General features: G+C 43.9%; 1 protein-coding gene across 2 annotated transcripts in view; it reads right to left on the reverse strand.

The window, feature by feature from the left end:
- TTC28 (tetratricopeptide repeat domain 28) overlaps positions 1 to 20,590 on the reverse strand; it is a 568,672-nt gene that overhangs the window by 99,316 nt on the left and 448,766 nt on the right. For both annotated transcript variants that reach the window (XM_054594398.1, XM_054594399.1), the window contains 2 exons: positions 3,405 to 4,746; positions 1,600 to 2,123 (listed from right to left, as the gene is read on the reverse strand). In XM_054594398.1, coding sequence (XP_054450373.1) covers positions 1,600 to 2,123; positions 3,405 to 4,746 — 1,866 coding nt within the window. The remainder of the gene's footprint in view (positions 1 to 1,599; positions 2,124 to 3,404; positions 4,747 to 20,590) is intronic.

Here is a 20,590-nt window from a genome sequence, read left to right on the forward strand (position 1 = left end):
TTCAGGTGTCCTGCTCCTGTCCCAGCTCAGGAGGAGGGGGAGGTGTCTTGTTTGGCCCACAGGGCACCCCTGCTCCCTGGTGGAGCGCACTCACCAAACAGACACCGTGGAGATGCCACAGCGACAATTTAGGCCTCTGTGAGACTTAAAACTACAAGAAACAATAAAAATGAAATTGAGAGTTTCCCATAAATATAGAATTATGTTACAATGTCTCAGGCAAAGCAGCTGCTTTATGGAAACAATATTTCAGGAAGTACAAAAGAACACAGCTGAAAGGTTGTCATACGCTGGGTCTGAATTTAATAGTTTTCACAAATTCAACTGAAAATCGCCCCCAGTCTGTTGGAATTTTACCACAGTCAGGTTTCAGGAAACCGAAAGCCAATTCTCATATTTAACGCATTGAGGCAAGCTCCCACTGAGTGGGAGCCAAATAAGGTCTGGGAAGTCGCTCTCAGCCCCCCAGTAACCTCTCAGCCCGCAGGCCACCTGAGTCTTAGCAAAGGAACACCAGCCTCCGGCCCATTTTCCACTCTGCTTCCTGTTTCCCTCTCTCCTGGCTTCCCAGCTGGGGTTCAGGAGGAACAGGGGATATGACTGCCCAAACCCTATTCTGCTCTTGGGAGCTTGGAAGCAGCTCCACACAGGGTCTTATGTGGTGCTTGGGGTCAGAAAACCTCGGCTGAGCCCCACTCCACGGACGGACCACATGGTCAGGATCAAGTCATTGTACTGAGTCTCAAGTTACTTAGCTGCAAATGGGAATAAAGACCTCTCAAGATTACTGTGAGAATTAAATCCAATTGAGTAAACTATATATGCAAAAACCCTGGGAAACTACAGATGAGAGCTTTTGCTTGAAGTCAGCAACAGTTTCCTTTTACTAGTGAGCTGAGAACATCGTACCTGCCATCTTCCCTTCCCAGGATGAAAGGACGCACTCACTGTGCCTGGTGACGGGAAGTGCTTTCCAGGGTAGAAGTGAAAAGAGGTGAAGGGTAAACCCATTGTTATAAACTGTAAGGAACCTGCCATGGAAAGGAAAGCAGGGCGGGGGGCAGGGGGTGGGGAGGGGGGGTGGGGAGGAGTGAGGGAGGGGAGAGGGACGAGCAACAGCAGCAGCAGCCACTTTTTGGGCCTACCTGGATCAAGACTACTGGGCCACCATCGCAAGCATTGAAGGTAATGAGGTCTGGGAAGGACACGCAGTCAGCTGCTCGAGGGGCCCTCAGAATGATGCTCAGGATTAGACCTCCACTGCCGCATCAAAGCTGAGACTTCTATATAGCTCTGAAATATTTCAGGGATTTTCTAGAGGGACAGCAGGGCTTGGAACAGATGGGTGTTTTCCTCTGATTCTGACCCTTGAATTTGACATGACTAGATCTCTTTTGATTCCCCTTGGGAGAACGTTGTTTCCTCAGTAGGGGTAAAAGCAAGGAGGGTTGTCTGCTCCTTGGGCAGCTGGCTAGCAGAGCAAGGCCAGCTGGATAATGCATCCTGGACACCCGACCACCTTTCCACCGAGGCGGCCACTCAGACTGGGCACACGTCCTCTGGGCAGACCCAGAGACCACAACGGGCCTTCGCACTTACCTTCCTGTAAGTACATGACTGCCTGGGAATAGTTCTGCAAAGCATGATGGGTCCTTCCGAGGCTACTATATGACACCGTCTTGGCCACCAAGTCATTCATCTGGGCAGCGATACTCAAGTGCTGTTCTTGATAGACCACGGCCCGCTCGAAGGTGCCCAGAGATTCGTACGTCAGACCCAGGTTCCCATAGGCTCGGCCCTGGCACGTGGGGTTGTTGGTTTCCTCTGCAATCTGCAGGTCCAGCTGGTGGTACTGCAGGGCTGTGTCATACTCGCCCATCTGCTGGTAGACGCCCCCCAGGCCACAGGCCGCATCACTTTCCAGAGCTCGGTCTTTCATCTCCCTAGCAATGTTCAGCTGACGTTCAAGGCAGGAAATGGCTTGTTCGTAATTCCCTAATTGGCTGTGCAGACTTCCCAGTTCTCCATAGGCCTGGGCTTTATTAAAGGCCTCCCCAAGCTCATGGGCAACCACGAGCCTCTTTTCAAAGCACACAAGGGCTTGCTGCAAGCTCCCCATTGCCCTGTGGGGATGTAGACAGAAAAGCAATGATATTATTTTGTGCAGGTGCAGACATACTAAAGCCCCTGAGAAAATGAAAAACATTTGTCACTGTCACTTACTATAGAAGCTCTTAACTCCTCTTCTAGCTAAAATCTATCATGTGCCCTTAGAGTGAGATGCAGGGGAATTTCATAATCTGGAAAGCAATTCAAAAGTCATCCCTTAGTGACCTTCCCAAGAGCTTGAGATTCAATGGGATATGTACCCCAGAGGAAACATAAAATATATTAATAGGCACAATGATAGCAAGTGAACTGTTTGGTTCTTCAGGCCTCCCAATTTCCACTACCGCTTAGACTATGTTTTTGAAATCACTTTACAACCACTATAAATCTTTCACCCTGAGCCCCATAGAGCACTCTGTGGGTGATGATTCAGTTTGACCCTTGCCCTTCCTCCACTCCAGGAGCCCTAATCCCCGGCCTATCTGGGGAGGCCATATATTTTGCAGACACAGACACCTTCTTGGGTTCCCCACGTTCAGAAGGAAAAGCATCACCTTGGCCAACAGTGTGTCTTTTTGTGCTGCTAAGAGATGACATGATAAGAGTGGGAAGAACAGAGATTTTGGCAGCAGACCAAACCAGTTGTGTGGGGACACGGGAATTCCTTTTCCTGAGCCTCTGTTTCTAAATGATAATAAATCGTACATCCCATAGCAGATGATAATAAATGTAGAGTAATATAGGATTGCTATAAACATTAAGCAAGATATCTATGTAAGGTACCTAGTGTGATGATAGTACTCATGTGTGTTTATTCACTCCTGCCATTATTATCAGGTGGCTTTCCTTAAAAGCGACAAAACAAGATCCAAATAATTGGTATGTACAGATGTATTAAAAAATGCATTCACATGATGTGGGAGGCACTCAGAAAAGATCAGTTAAATTGATTCATTCATCCTTCCCACTCTTATTGTCTCTTTTACCCTGCTCATTATGATGTAATCAAAAAGGCAATGGAACTGGCGTCAGAGACCCCTGGGTTTAACTCTCAGCTGTCTCTTTTAGACTGTGTAATCCTGGAGATTCACCTAACCTCTCTGGGCCTCAGTTTCTTTCTCCATAAGGGTAATACTATCCCCTGCTAAATTCACAGAATCATTGGGAGACCCGAATGAGGTATGTATGAAGTGTTTTGTAGTTGATGCACCACACACAGACCTTAAGTTGCCATTACCGTCACAACTGCTCTTTGTGGAGGTTTATCAGCCACAAGTGTCCCCTGTTATTTTTACCTGTGTCCATTTCCTAGGCCCCGGTAAGCCTTGGCTTGGTCTTGCATGCGATTCAGACTCTGAGCAACAGATAAATATTGTTCGTAGTACTTGATAGCTTCCTCATAGTCACCCAGGGCCTCGTAGCAATCCCCCAAGTTGCCGTAGGCCCGGCCCCTGTCGAGCACAGACTCGTTTCCGCTGAGCTGCTGCAGCATGGCCAACTGCTGCTCAAAGTAGCCGATGGCTTCTTCCATCACATTCATGTTCATCTTTGTGATGCCCATGTTGCCATAGACCTGGGCTTCTAGACTTGGATCCTTCAGCTTCTGCCCTAGATCCAGCTGTTCTTCATAACATTTGAATGCCATTGTGTATTTCCCAAGGGCCATGTAGACAGCAGCCAGGTGCCCGTGAGCTCTGCACTCTCCTGGCAAGTCACTCAGCTCTTGATATACCTCTAGTTCCTGTGTGTGATACCCTAAGGCCTTGTCATATTTCTGGATCATTCGGTATGCAGTGCCCAACGCTGCATATGCACTGGCCTCCAGTCTTCTGTCCTTTACGTGGTGAGCTAAGCCCAGCTGCTGCTCATAGAATTTTATTGCACCATTTATATCTTTTTTACAGATGAATATATCGCCCAGGTTCCCGAGGGCTCGAAATTTAGCCTGGGAATTATTCAGGGACTGAGCTAGGGACAGCAGATACTTCTGACACTCTTCAGCTTTGCTGAAGTTTAACAGAGCCTTGAATGCTAGGCCCAAGTTGCAGTAAGCTTTTGCTTGGCTCAATTTGTCGTGAAGGTCTTTGGCCAGCGCCAAATCCTGCTCATAGTACTTCACTGCCTCCTGGTAATTTCCAAGGCAGTAATGGGCATAGCCGAGATTGTGGCAGACCTTTCCTTCTCCTTCCATGTCTTGCAGGTCTGGAGAAAGCCGGAGGTATTGTTCATAATAGGGGGCAGCTTGGACATACTCCCCCCGAGAGCAGTGGAAGTTGCCCAGGTTGCTGAGGGCCCGGGCCTCACTCTGGATGTCACGCAGCTCCCGGGCAATGTTCAGGTGGTTCTGATAGTGCTGCAGGGCCCGGTCGTGAGCCCCCAGGGCCTGGTAGGCCACAGCAAGGTTCCCATGTGTGGATGCCTGCGAGGCGCGGTCATTCACTTCCATGGAGATTTGCAGTTCTTGCCGGTGGTATTTGACCGCCTGGTCGTACATGCCCAGAGCATTGTAGGCATTGCCCATGTTCCCGTAGGCACGGCCCTGGGCAGCATAATCACTCAGCTCCTGGGCGATGCACAGGTGGGTCTTGTGGAGTTTCAGTGCAGTATCATAATCACCTTTCATCTGGTGTATAATTCCTGAGAGAGAATTAAAGGAACAAAAAAAGGTTGGAATAACTGATTAGCAATTTGGAAAAAAAATGTAATTTGCAACTCAATTTATACTCACATACAATCCAGATGAATTAAAGAGTTTAAAATAACAGAAGGTAGAATTAAATATTTATTAGCTCTCCAGAGGGGGTTAGCTTTCTATGCTTTGAAGCAGCAGCAGCAACAACAACAACAAACACTGACAGATTCGATTACAAAAATAAGATGTTTTTCTACTACAAAGACATATATCTAAAATTAAAAGACAAACACAATACTGGAAAATATATAAAACATATATTAAAAATTCAATAGCTATTATGTGTAAAGATTTTACTTGGTCTGACCTTTTTAAAAATCAAGATTTAAATTTAATGAAGTAGGCAAAGCACCTCGTGAGCAGACAACTCACATCCAAGGAAATACAAAGAGTAACCAGAGGGGGAAATGCTAATTTGTTTTAATAATCAAAGAAATGCAAAATAAAGCAACCCTGAAGTACCATTTTACTTTTACTAAACTAGCACACAAAAAATTTAAACATCCTATACTGATGAGGTTGCCCTGAAATTGGTAAACACATCAACTGCTGGACATAAACTGAAACAGCCTTTGGAGAAGAAGCAGGGCAAGAACCACAAACACAGTGCTGCTCAGACCCTGCAATGTTACTCGTGGGAGTGTGGGGTTCTACGGAAATCATTTGACAAATGCAAAAGCTGTGTGCATAACAATGTGTACTGCGGCAGTATAGGCTCGTGGAAAATCAGAAACATCTTAAATGGGAAACACTGGGGGACATAGATCAATTCAGTAGAGGATTATGCAGTTATTAAAAAGATAATTATGAAGTCTATGCAGAAAATGGAGGGAAAGGGTCCTTACAAAAATGCTAAGTAGAAAAAGCAGAAAACGATGCTGTACGCTCCCTATGACAACTAAGTAAAAAATGTGTGCACATGGACAAGACCTTGAGGGGATTATGGAAAATTGAATATGGTGTCCTTGTTAGGCGATACAATTTAAATTATTTTTGTTCCAAATTTGCTAGTAATTCTGCTATACAGATTTTACCGTCAACAAAAATAGACTTCAAACAACCCTCATAAACTACACTATAAGCTACTAAAAGAAGCTATTGTTTTTACAAGCAGTCCAAATGAGATCTATCATAAATATCAAGTAGTTCCAAATGAGAGATATTATAAAGGTAACTTTGGAGATGCCTCTAAGGTGAGCGTGGCTCATCCCCGTTACTGCTAGGGTTTACAAACTGGTTTCTCCTTGCCCTTGGTTTTGATCTTGCTTCTTCATGCATCAATGTGTGAACTTTGTGGTGGTGGCCAAAATCTGCAGAAATGCAAAAACTCAAAGACACCACGATGGGTTCTTATGAAAATATCTGAACTGAAAATAGAAGCACTGAGAAAGAAAGCTGTCGAAATCCAGCCAACACAATTTCCTTATCTCTGTGACACCTTCGGTTTATTTGTTTGTTTGTTCATTTGTTCATTCATTCATTCACTCACACACAGACCCAGGAAACATTAACTGAGTATTGTATGCTGATACTGTGGTGGGTGGCAGGGGGAGAGAGAGAAATGAAGAGGCGCCTGCTCTTGAAAAGCACACAGGGTCCTAACAGAGACAGTCGTGAAACCATAAGGCAAGTGTACACGTGAATGCTGAAGGGAGGAGGGAGGGAGGAGCCTGGTGGGGCCAGCCTTCCGGCCCCCACTCTTCCCTGCCTGCGTGGAGGCCTGCCCGCCACCGGACTTGGGACTCTCTCTGGGACCAGCCATCTCTGGGACATCAACTGGACTTAGGGTACTGGAAAAATTATTTAGCATCTCTGAGCTTTGTAAGGTTCATCTCATCTATAAATGAGGAAAATGATAATCACGATACCAACCTTAGAGGGTGGTGGTAAGGATCAAATGAAATAACGTATGTGCAAGTGTATTGTAAATTCTATAGTGAAATTCAAATATTGGTTATTAACATTGCTAGATGCTTTCAGGAAGAGGAATTCTGGAAGGGATAGAGACTAAATAAACTATACCAATTCTTCTGTGTATTTGTTTGTATAAGTAAAATATTTTGTAATTTAAAAATAACTAGTAAACCATGACGCTCTATCCAAGGCAATACCATGGCACCATTAACAATGGTAAAGCAGAAGTTTACATATTGACATGGGAAAAAATTCCAATATATTAATGGGGTATATGGTCACAAAACAGTACGTTTTAATAAAAATGTTAATAGAATGTGTGTATATACTTATATGTTTACATGTATACTACACATACATAGATAATAAAACTTATTTCAATGTTAACATTAATGATCTTTGGGTGATGGAACGGCAGGGTTTTTTTTAATTTTTGATCATCTGTATTTTTTTTTCTATGATGAATGCATAACCCGCAGTTTAAAAATTACTGAAAGTATTTTTGAAACTCTGATCCAATAAGAGGAGCACTATGCCTGGGGACTGGGTCTGGCCACTCCCTGGGGTTGAGGGTGTCATCAGCACCCTAGCTGGAAGGATCAGAGTTTTTCAGAGCCTGTCTCAAGGTTAGAAACTCTAAGCTTCCCAAAGGGCAGTACCTTAGCATTATCTGAAACCCCTTTTAGTGCAGAAAAATTATTCGTGACAGAAACATTTCAGTTCTAAAGGCCTGCTTTTGGCCTGTCCCCTTAAATTGCTTTTATCTAAAGAGAAAATGTTTAGATTTCAAATTTCCAGGTATCCTTAGAGAAAATGAATGATTTTACTCCCTCTCTCCTCAATTTCTGCATTTCTGAAATGAAGGTCAAAGTAGCTGCCCAGCCATGAGCGCACAGGCACGGACAGAGCCAGAGCGGGGAGGGCAGTGGCAGTGCCCGCGTCGCCCTCTGAGCACTGTCTGCCCCGGCGGTGTCTTTGCATTGCTTTTTCCCTCAGAGCTTTTGGGTTTCACTGTAATGATTTTTAAGCCAATACAGGCACTAGTTGGTCGCTCAGATGATGTTGAGACTTTCAGAGACAGCAGTCAGAGGAAGCTTGGGTTTTTTGCCTGCTCCCTACCACCAAAGACACAGGTCTTGCTAGCCCCCGACCCTGCCTACTTGTACCCCATCACACAGTGAGCTGGCTAAGTATCTAGAAGGCAAACTACACTGGAAAAGGACAGAACGGTAAGTCGGAAGTTCTGCTTTACAAGCCGGGCTCTCACCTCATTCAGTTGAGTATCTTTGAGATAGTCACTGTATGTCTCTGAGCCTGCCTTTCTTTTTTAAATTGAAAACTTTTTGGTGTTTTTTGCTTTTTTAAATTGTCTTTTATTGTTTATGCTATTACAGTTGCCCCCACTTTTCCTCCCTTTGCCCCCCTGCACCAGCCTCCCCCCACCAGGCAACCCCCTGTCATTGTCTGTGTCTACGGGCGATGCATACGTGTTCTTTGGCTAATCCCTTCACCTTCCTTCATCTAGTCCCCCATTCCTCTCCAAAGGCTGTCAGTTTGTTCCATGTATCTATGCTTCTGTTTCTATTTCTTTCATTAGTTTATTTTGTTCATTGGATTCCACATATGAGTAAAATCATATGGTATTTGTCTTTCACTGACGGGCTTATTTCACTCAGCATAATATTCTCAAGGTCCATCCATGCTGTCACAAAAGGTAAGAGTTTCTTTTCTTTCTTTTCTTTTTTTTACTTCTGTGTAGTATTCCATTATGTAAATGTACCACGGCTTTTTTATCCACTCATCTACTGATGGGCACTCAGGCTGTTTCTAGATCTTGATCTTGGCTATTGTAAATGATGCTACTATGAACATAGGGGTGCATATATATTTTTTCATATTGGTGTTTCAGGATTCTTAGGATACAAGTATATTCCCAGAAGTGGACCTGCTGGGTCAAAAGGGAGTTTCATTTTTAATTTTTTGAGGATACTCCATACTGTTTTCCATAGTGGCCGCACCAGGCTGCATTCCCACCAACAGAGCACTAGGGTTCCCCTTTCTCCACATCCTCACCAACACTTGTTATTTGCTGACTTACTGATGGTAGCCATTCTGACAGGTGTAAGGCTATATCTCATTGTGGTTTTAATTTGCATTTCTACGATGACTGGTGATGTCGAGCATTTTTTTCACATGTCTATGGGCTACCTGTATGACCTCTTTGAAGAAGAGTCTACTCAGGTCCTTTGCCCATTGTTTTTCTGCCTTCTTATTAATAAGGTAGGGTTAGAATCACCTCAAAGAAATGGTATGAAAAATATAATAGTCTCCAGCAATAATCTGTGTAAATTATTTAAACATAGTATGAGCAGTATTTAGAGAGTGAAAGGAAGGGAAAGAAATTCCATGTCTCTTGCTCTCAGGGCCTAAAGTGTCTGGCCTAGTTAGCAGGGGGCAGGTGGGATGGTAATGGCTGCCCAGGGTTCAATGATTTGTGAAAGAGACTGCCTGCTGGTTGCGGCAAAATGATCTGACCCCCAGCCAGCGTGCTTGTGCACTCCCCTTTTCTGCGTTCCTTCCTCCTCATCTGACACTTCCGAGGATCTGTAAAGGATCATAGGGAGATTCTCTAAACAACGACTTCTGGACACAGGCAAAGGTAGGAGGAGATGGGCCCGGCTGAGAATTTCTTCATGTGCCCCCCCCCCCCACCCCCGGCCCCCGTCTCTACGGCCCTGGCCACTGCCAGCCTGGAGAATTCTGAGCGGAACATTACACACTCTTGGCAGCCTTTCTCTTTGTTGAGGCAACATAAAAGCAGCCCTGTGAGCTGCCAGCAGAGTGACTGCACATGCTGAGGAGATAATCTGCAGATCCTCCTTCCCTTTGGAGACCACAGCATGATTTTCCAGGGCCGTCACTCAGATGAAGACTTACAGAGGGCCTGTCAGCAGGGGTGTGCTAGGTGACAATGTGCCGCAGGGAGGGGAATTAAATGAAGATTAGTGGGGCAGAAGATCAGCCACAAAACCGAGTTCTCACAGGGTGCGTAGAGAGAGGACGTGTGGTTATGGATTTATACATCAGCGCAGTAGGCCTCTACCTATGCCTCAGGAGGGGTCACTGCCATGGGAACGGCAATACCTACTTCAAAGAGCCATTCATTGCGAAATCCAAGAATATCATGCTTACCAGAAGCTAGCGGAAGTGCTCGGGACATAGTAAGTGCTCAGCGCATTTTGTTTTCATTATTAGCCACTACCAGCATGACTGATGGAGGTGTGAACAGGACAAGCCAAGCAGAAGAACTTGTACTGAAACTAGAATTTTAGCGTTTTAGCAGTGAATTCTGGCTGCCTTTTCACTTGTGCATTCTGTGGAAGTAGGGCCTCGGTATGCCGCCACAAACAGCAGAAGTACTCTTCTCATTTACCGAAAATATTACTGTTTTGATCATTAGTAGCGCACCATCCAAATGGGGCCTAAGAGCTCATCTATTCTTTCTCACTGCTTTCATATGGCCCTAGCACTAGCTGCTCTCAGGGGAAATACAAGATTTGGGAATTGGAACAGACCCTCTCACAGGCTCACTTTATAAATGACATGCCCTGGCCTCCGTGAGCGGAAGTGAGTGAGTGGCAGAGCTGAGGAAGGAACTCTTGACCCACGTGCCCTCAGCTGTACCAGCCTTGCTGCTTTCAAAATAAGCAGAAGACATGAAGGAACTGTTACTAATTAGTCTCACTAGGTGTTACATTGGATAGTAGCTGTGTTTTTAAAAGTTCTCATCTGTTAGAAATACATATGGAAGTATTTACAAATGAAATGACATGGTGTCTATGGTTTACTTTAAAATACTCTAGCAGGGGTGGGGAAGTAAGCACATGTGTGCAAGTACACATGTGTGTGCGTTTATGAAAATAGATGAAACAAGATTAGCAAAATGTTGATAACTGGATTATGAGTATGGGAGGGTTCATTATACTGTTCTCTCTCTCTGCCCCCCTGTAAATTTCCATAATAGAAAGTTAAATCAAATAATAAAGATATGCAGAGAGCTGTACTGTGCATTCTTCTGTAGCCCATTTTGGAACAGGAAGCTCTTCCTCATAGCCAAGTCCTGATGTGGTTGTTTAAGTCCATTTTTTCTGTCTTTGGGACCTCAGGAGAGAAAGAAATCAGCTGGTCGCCAGCCTCTGTAGCTACATCAGCCTCTGCAGCCCCCTCCAGGCTGGGAGGGTGATGTGTGTAGACTGAACACAACACAGTGCTTTTCCCATTGCTTTGATTTTATAATCATGATATTTAGTTGTCACTTCAAATGATCTCAAAGGGCAGGATGATATTCTGTCTTTCAAACAGGCAGCGTGGGAGGGGATGATAAAAACAGCTGGGAGCGCCCGCTCCACAGAAACCGCACCGCACGTTCTCGGCTGCTCCTCCCAGCGCCCCTCCGCACCAGGACGGCCCCGGCTTCTCCAGGGCACCCGTCAATCTGACCGCAGACGTCTTTCAGCTGCCTGCACCCTCTCTCTCTCTCAAGTTTCCACATAGTTCCTGTACATCACACCTAAAATATCTCAAAGTCTGGGGTGGGGAAGAGGAGACAGACCTGGTTACTAAACAGATGGCTGAAATCAAAGCTCTCTGTATTAGAAATGCAACCACTGGATGTTTTATTTAACTCATTTTCTAGTTACTATTTATGTACCTGGAGATAAGTCTCCACTATTTTTGCCATTGGAGGACAGCAAAGGTACAGATATTGTTAAATGGCAGAAATTCCAGTATCAGTTACATGATTTTAGCTACAGGCATCTTCCCAGGAGGTAAGCTTTTCCTGAGAATTTGTGCCTGGCTCTCTATCTGATGCTCTCATTCACACTTCAAAACAGCCCTGCAAGGTCAATGTCGCCATCTCAGAGACCCAGAAGACAAGGACTTAGGGCTGCCCCGCCCTAAGGGACGGGCCTGGCCCTGGGGCCACAGCTCTTCTGGCTCGGCATCCGTGCTCGTCCACCTGCTCCCCTTCTGGAGTGAAGCTGGCGAGAGTGCTCGTGATTTTATACCCACTTCTTCTTTGTGAACAGCAAACTGTCCTGGCAAACCAGCCTTGTGGCAGCTGTGTAAGAACAGGCTGATGGTCTGGCTAAATTTTATCGAGAGCAGAGAAGCACACAGAAGAGCCCAGAAAGCCCTAAGGAATTTAGTAGGGGAAGGCAGATGTAATCGCTCGTGTGGGTGCCACCTCTTGGGCCATCACGTGTCCCTTCTGCCATCATTTATCTTAATTACATCTGTCTACTCTTCTTCCCAGCCCACCAGGCTCTTCCTCTCCTCCAAAGGATAAGCGAAGCGAGAGCCTGTTATCTTCTTTTGCCTCAACAGCAATTTAGGACGTCTTCAGTGACACTGAGAGTTCAGTGGCACTTCCGGCCCAGGTCCCACCTGCCCCTCCCTTCTGTTTCCATTATGAGGCGCCCGCTATAATGAGGTCGAGGATGCCACCTCTCCCTTCCATTAACACACTCCATTCGAAACTACCTGTCTTTCCCCTAACCCACCTTCCTGAGGTAAAATTGCCAGATAAAACTGTATATATTTAAAGTATATAATGTGATGATTTGATGTACATATACATTGTGAAATGATTGCCAGAATCAAGTTAAATAACGCATTTGTTATCTTTTGTGGTCAGAATGTTTACTATCTACTCTCAGAAAATTTCATATATATACATATTATTAACTACAACCACCCTGCTATACTTTAGATCCCCAGAATGTATTCAGTTTATAACCAAACTTGGAGGAAATAAAATGTAGTCCAATAGAGAGCCCCTAATTGCTCACTCCCTGGCCCTCAAGGCTCCCTGGATGCTGAACAGAGGCAGAGTTAGTTCCTCTGTAGTCCCCTCCTGCCATCGTCCTAAGAATCTGGGGACAATAACAGTGACAAGAAGCCAGCTGGAGCCCACTGGCGTCCACAGATAATTCATTGCCTTCATACATGGCCCCGCTTCCTACTTCCTCAGAGAGTTAAAGACCAAGATTGCAGGTGAATAGCTCAGAAATTACCTGGTTCTGTATGGCTGTAAATCCTGAGGCAATAGGAAAGATTAATTGTGCCGTGAAGTAGGGGAAATAATAATTAAACCTATTTAAAAAGGAGGTGTCTGGAGAGGTGTGCCCTGGAGATGGATGAGGTAGGACGTGCTAGGCACAATCGTCCCTAATGGCTGTGGCCAGGCCACTGTGAGGGAACTTGGTGAGAAGCCCGGAGCAGAGTGAAAAATATGCTGGGCCTGCCTGGCTGAGCCCCGCCATTAGTCACTCTTTGGAAAAGGAAGAGTGTGCCTGGCTTTCATTCTGGATCACAATAAGAGGTGGGAGGTACCCTCATAAGTTAACAATGCAGAGAATGTTACAGGGAGTTGTTTCAATATGAAACAAACAGTTCTTTTGTTTCAGGTCTGGGGTAGAATTACTGAAATGCAGAGATAGCTGCTTCTGCTCTTCCTGTGAGCTGAGCCTATAAAAACTGGGCCAATCCCACCGCCCTGGAACACCTTCTAAGGGTCCCTGTGGCCCGCAGAGTAAAGGGTTGCATTTACAAGCGTTCCGGATCCAGCGCTAACCCACTCCTTCCTGCCGCACGCGCCCTATGCTGTGCCAGCCACAAGGCAGCCCCACTTGCCCTTCCGCTCAGTCCCACCCTGCTTTGTACGCCTGACCCTCATTCCATTCGCTTGGCGTGAACTGCCTTTCTCCCCAGTCTGTGGCAGAATTTAATGATCTATACTCTCTGGTTCTCTTCTGCTTCCAGATATATATATTTCCCTACTCAGGAGAAGTTAGGTATGCCCAATGAAATGTGAGTACACGCGATGTGTTACTTCCAGACAGAAGCGTTTAAGAGCTCGAGTAAAATATTCCGTGCTCTCTCTTCCCCTGCCTCATTGACTGGGGAAGCTATGTGTTCCAGATGGTGCTGCTGTAGGAAGATGGAGCCATCGCAGGCCTGGGTTAGCGAGCTGCCCCTGAAGGTTACATGAGCCTGTGGCAGGCTGTGTGTGAATACACTTTCTTGTTTTGGGTCACTAAGATTTGTGAACTGTTGTTACTCTATCAGACCCTAGCACATCCTGCTGGACACGCCATCTAATATCAACCCTCCAGTCTTTGTCATAACCTGCAATTTCAAGCTGTCCTAACAAAGTTTGTATGTGAGGAGAGATACATATTAATAAAAGTTTCCTGAGGGGTTTTGCAATTACCCTCACTTCTGGATGTTCTGAATTCTAGCCTTGAATCAAGTGAGCTCACTAAAATCTATAAATTTGAACCAATTTATCTTGGATCCATACTGAATAGGCTTCAACGAATTGAGGTTTAATCTTAATGCTCTAGGGTTGATTTGTTTTTGACTAAAGTTTGCTATTAGAAAAAGCATACTGAAATCTATTATAACTTTACTGTTAAAATTTTATTGATGCTATAAATTTTGTTACCAGAATTTCTTATAGAAAATCTCTCTTGAGAAATGTCTTTTTGAATTCAGCTTTCCTTCCCTTGCGGAATTCTATGCTCCCATCTTTTGGGTACTGAGAATTATGCATTACTGTTTTTGCTTTGGCCACTAGGAAGCTCTGACCCAAACAGGAAGCTCTACTATAATAACAACTGTTAGCCTTTATGGGCTGCATGGTTGGGCTCTTTTCCCTGATCTCAGTTTACTACTTTTATTTGTATTCCCCTGACCTTAATTTTCTATTTCTATTGTATCATTATTTGATATTACAAGCTAAGTAAAATCCTTTATGGAATGAAACAAGTTATAAACAAACAAGTGATCAAAAACCCTTTTACCTTTGTTGGTGCTCAACTGACTGCCTCGCTAAACTGCCTACCCCCTTAGGCTTCCCTGCAAGTTGTTTCATGGACCTTCTTCTATCAGCTTTAATAGCCCCGAAATACCAGTTGCTTGAAGATAGTGTTTTATGGTAGAAAGGCACTGTGACCAGAACTGGAAGTTCCCTGTTCCTGGCTTTACCATTTCACTGTCCTGTGCTCTTAGGGAAGTTACTCCTCCCGGCCTTGAGTTGTTGTCTAAGTGTGATACTCTATTTTTTTAGGGTATTGGTATTATTCCAAATAGCTTTGATAATTATAGTCCTCAGTACCACAAATAACAAAATCAAAATATGCCACTCCCTCTAGCATTATTTTACTATAGGATGCAATTCCCTCTAAGTCTTAGACGCCATCGCATTTCCAAAGCAAGCACACCAAAGGGAACTTGATATCAGATCATCTCATCTAAAGAGAGTGAAAAATCATGGGTTCTGAGAAGATTATAGCCAAGCTCTGCATGTGATGTGAGAATGGGGCCCATTTCCTTAAGAGTCTCAGTGTGTGTGTGTGTGAGACAGGAGGCCCCAAGTGCATTTGGAAATGCAGTGGAGCACTTCTGGTTGTCAAAATATCTAGGGGCCCACACTGGCAGGCTGTGGATGGGGTCAGGGGTACCAAACAACCTGTACCACGTGGGAAAGTCCTGCACAATGAAGATTATTGCAGCCCCAAAGGCCAACAGACCATGCTGAGAAATACTGGGTGCTCTGAGGGGACTGTATGCCCTGTCACCAATTAATAGTAATAATAATAGTAAAAACTTCATTTCTCTACTATCATTTATTGAAGTTGCTAAAATTAATTATCAAAGTTAATTACATGGGAAGTCTTTTGGCTGGTATCCAATAATTTAAGCAAGAGACTGAGAAACTGGGGTCCTTAACTTTAAAATCTGGCTTACTGACAGACTGCCTTCACCAGTTTCTTACCCATGAAATGTGATTCACTGAGAAAATAAATTAAAAGACACACACACACACACACATCATATGTATGTATGTATGTATGTATAATATATATGCTTCCTCCCAATTTTATTATGATAATTAATAAGGGAGAGGGAAACTCTTCCTAAATAATAAAAATATGTAGTAGTAGCAGAAATAATAATGATGATAATTACAAAAATTCTCCTCGGTTATCTCATTTAATGCAATGACACCAAGAGCCAACTATGTGACTCCAAATATGCAATTCCAGCTCAAAGTTCTCCCCTAAATCTTAGTCTCATAAATCTAACTGCCCACTGGATATACCACAGACAACCTCAAGCTCAAGGTTTCCAAAAGTGTTCATGAATTATTAGGTAGAATTAAATCTAACATTATGGCACTTGTCAGTTTTCCAAGTCCTCGGGCCTCTGATATCTTTTTTGACTCTGGGACAAAGGCAAGGTGGCTGGGTCTGCTACTGAAGACATTCACAAAGGCCATACGGTCACTAAGTTACAGAAGTAAGACCTGAACTCAGGCCCATGGGCTCCCAGCCCAGCAATTTTCCCCTGGGCTACTTTGCCCTCCTGAGAGTTTGAGGCAGCAATTGCTGGAGGATTCAGCTGTGCGACCGGGGGCGAGGACAAAGCCCAGCCTCTAGGGCCACATCATTCTGTCAGCCCAGAGAGCACGAGCGGATGGCACGGTCTGCCCAGACCAACAGGGAGCCCTGGAAACAGACAGGGGAAGGGAGGAGGAACAGAGGCGCTGGCCAAAAGAACAGCCCTTCAAAATGATTTCACTTTGCAAATTCAATTGCAAAGACAGATGGATTTTCCAGCAAAGCTGGAGAGCAAATTATGAAATCTGCTTTCCCAAGGCAATTGGGACTGAAAAGCTTCATTTTTAAAATTCACACTGGATAGAAAACTCAAACTCTATGACTGCGTGAAGTGTTCTAGCTAGATTAAGCATAATGCTATCAAAACAAGTGATTCATATATTCTGCTCATTTTTCTATTAGTACATGGGCTTTTGGTTAGGGCATTTTCAAAAACATGGGAAAGAGCAAAATGGAATTGAAATTGTGAATCCATTTACTGCTTTCAATTTTTTTCCCTTTCTGTTCAATTAAGATTTACCTAGGAAATGAGAGACCCCCTGGGGCTCACTTCCTTGTGCACAGCGCAGAGATGGTGTGTGAACATGCCTTGAGCTCTTGTGACCACTCTAACTCCAAAACCCCATTTACCTCCTTTATCCAAGGTGTAGACTCACAGGGTCAGAAGAACCTGTAGAAATCACCTAAACTCTAGCTTCCAAAATGTTTGTTGGTTCTTGACCTACTGCAATTTTGTTACCTCAGGAAGGGATGGGTTCCTGTCTGTCTAGCCTGCCAAACCAGTCACCGGTGCATCTACCCTCCTATCTCCAGCCAACCACTTCTATATAAATACAAATAAAGGAACCGCCCAATCTCTCCCACCCCAATCACACATAGTAATGCTAGTGTAGCATACCCATTAGTGCCAAGACCCAGGGCAGACAACTTTAACGCTTCTGTGGCTTTCTCTCCATCCTCTTGGTAAGCATATTTTTATGTTAGTGAGATTCTATATTGGATTAAATTTGAACATAATAACCTCAAAAATATGTTTTCAATTATAAAAATAATGCATGTTAAAAATGCTCTGGCAAACAGCAAAGTTTGGCTCATCCAACACTCACTTTGAACTTCCTCCTTCTCCCTTGCTCTTTGGCTATGGAGCTAGAAAGCTAAATATTCATTCTTCCAGCCTCCCTTGCAGCCAGAGTCGGCCAAGTGACACTATTGTAATCGGTGGACAACAGCAGAAGTCGGCTGGTATTTTGCTTTTCTGATAATAGGATACAGAGCAACTGGCTCAGCATCCCCTGCTTCTCCTGATTTGAACATGTCATGATGCCTAGAGCTTCAGCAGCCATCATGTGATCATGAGGCATAAGGAACTAGCATGAGAGAAAGGCCAAGAGACTTGCAGAGGAGTAGGCCCTGTTATCCTTAACCTTTGAACCAATGTCAGGTGTCTCACACTTAATGTTTTATGAGAAAAATAGGTCCCTATTTGTTTAAGTCATTGGAAACCAGATTTTCTGTTTCTAAGCCAAAAGATTACTGTTAATATATTCAATGAAGAAAATATAAAATGCAGAAAAATTCTACCTATCTACCTGTCCAGTCACCTATCTATATATCTATCTTCATGACTCTGAGATAATCATTGCAAACATTTTAGTGCAGTTTTTGTATTAGGGTGGATTGTTTTGTTTATATTACTGAGATCATGCCATATGTACTGATTTTTAAACATAATTAGAAGAAGACTAGGCTCCTAAAGAAAGACAGTAATAAAAAGGATTTTGATGTCAGATATCTGCCATTAGCTCTTTGCATAGAGTTAGGTCATTAAGTATGGGTTTACAGGATGTAGACAAATTTTTTTTTTGTCTTGATAGTTTCTTGGTAATGCAAGTGGTCATTATGTTGCTCTCTACAGCTCTCTTTTGTAGAATGAAGAATGTTTTAATTTCAGCTACTCTTCTCATTGTGTTTTCACAATGAAAAAATAAGCCATTCCTAGGAAGTGCTGGGACAGACCTACATCACTATGGTTTTCAGAGGCATCACCCTAGACAAGAGATTTCATTCAAAATGAGGGATGAAGGATGTGGTGAAAGAAACATTTTCTGGTATTGGTCAAGAAGCCAAAGAAGGGCAGTTCAAGGCACATGGCAGGTTCAAACTTCTCGCCAGTAGAAGCCACCTTACAACACATCAGCCAATCGAAACATGGGAGAAAAATGAGAAAAAGACTCTCAAAGCCCTATTAACACTTCCTAATTCTTGTCTTCATCTCTCCATTCTTTTCTTCTATATTCTAATAGAGCTTATTCTCCACTTCACTGATTCAGTTTCCTACTTTATCAGTTCTGCTCAATTCTAACTTTACTGCAGATTTTACATGTTCAGGTTCCTTGCAATTCACCCATCTTCTTTTTCCCCTGATCCTTCCCCCAGCTATCAACCTGCTTCCTCAGTATTCTTTTTTTATTCCTATTTCATGTCTTTTTGCATCTATTTAATATTAAGGATGCCAAACTTGTATACACATTTTATTAGTTCCTACAGTAAACAATTTTTAAAGGTCTGCTTACCTTCTGAGAATCAATATTGCCTCTCTCTTATTCTGCAGCAATTTTTCATTGATCTCTTTTTTTCCTGTTTAACGTTCAAATAAAGAAGCTGTGTCTAATATTTACTCATAAATAAAGTACGTGGTTTGTGCTCCAGTGGGATTTGGTTCCATTCTCCAGCCTGGAGGCTGGCCAAATCCTGGTCTCAGATCTATAGCTAGATAACAGAATGGTGGCGTTTACAGTGCCTAGCTCAATTCCCAATGTATAATAATATCCATTTTAATAGCTAAAATTATTGAGGACTTACTATGTGCCAGGCACTGAGCTAGGCATTTTACATGTGTTAATGTAATTCACACAAGAGCTATGAGTTAAGTACAGTTGATCCTTGAACCACATGGGGGTTAGGGGCACCTATCTGTCTTACCCTACCCTACTCTACCCTACACAATGCAGTCAAAAACCTACATACAACTTTTTGTTTTATTTTATTTTATTTTTAATTTTAGAGAGTGGGGAAGGGAAGGAGAAAGAGGGAAAGTAACATCAATGCAAGAGAGAAACACTGATCTGTTGCCTTTCATATGTGCCCTGACTGGGGACAAAACCACACAACCCAGGCATGTGCCTGACCAGGAATTGAACTAGAGACCTTTTGGTTTGCAGGGCAACGCCCAACCAACTGAGCCACACTGGCCAGGGCAAACCCACACATAACTTCTGACTCCCCTCGAACTTAACTACAGTTGTCCCTTAGCATCTATCCACAGGAGGTTGGTTCCAAGACCCTTCACAGATACTAATATCTGTGCGTACACAAGTCCCTTACACAAAACGGCACTGAAGAGCGCATGCAGCCAGCCCTCTGTTGTGCAGGTTCCTAAGCAAGGGCCGAAAACAGTGTTTTTGATCTGTAGTTGGCTGCATATATGGATGTGAAACCTCGGGATACAGAGGCCCAACTGTGAATTTATTAATAAAAATCCGTATATAAGTGAACTTATGCAGTTCAAACTTATGCTGTTCAAGGGTCAACTCGTGCCAGACCAGTCACAGAGAGGTTAAGACACTTGCCCAAGGCCACACAACCAGAAAGTAGCAAGCTGGAATAGGAAGCCAGGCAGTCTAATTCTAAAGTTTAAGCCCTTAATCCGCATTTTTGATAGTATTTAATGGCATGTGGGCAATAAACCAAGGCTTCTGTGAGTAGGTTATAGGTAGACGAGGAGGAATTTGGGGAGACATTGTCTATGCTCAGTGACTTCTAAATCATATCTAGACTGCTCACCTGAGACCTAGCCGTGGGTCTGCAGTTGTCCCTTCATCAACTTTGGGTGGAGCTGAGGGGTGGTAATTCTTCAGGACAGAGTCCCTTCGGATTCCCTAATACTGAAAAGATGAATTCTACACTGCTTCAGCACCCCTGTCTCCCATGTCTCCCCAGTATGAACCCTCCACTTCAGCGAGCTCTCCCCTCTGTGCTCGTCAAAGGAGTCAGGTTGAATACACTGCGCACCCCAGAGAAATAACAACAGTGGCAATGATGATGACTGAGTGTTCCGTAGACCTTGCCTCCAAAGAGCTCGCAGTGCTCTCATCTCTCCCTTCCCTTTATCTTTATAGTATTACTCAGAGGGAGGCAAAGTTATTAATCATTCATTTTCCAGATGGAGAAAGTGAAGTACAAAGAAAGAGAGCCACCTACCCCAAGTCAGACAGCTGATTACTGTTAGTATGTGCCTGTTCCCTATCGCACCTCCTTAGCGTCAGGTGCTGTGAACTCCAAGAGTGAAAACCAACTTGATTTATTAGTCTCTGTTGGCTGGGACATAATTTGCTAAAATGCCTTTATC

Source organism: Pteronotus mesoamericanus, unplaced genomic scaffold, assembly GCF_021234165.1.
Source record: "Pteronotus mesoamericanus isolate MK-2021 breed Mesoamerican mustached bat unplaced genomic scaffold, CSHL_Meso_final scaffold_507, whole genome shotgun sequence".
NCBI classification, from domain to species: Eukaryota; Metazoa; Chordata; class Mammalia; order Chiroptera; family Mormoopidae; genus Pteronotus; species Pteronotus mesoamericanus.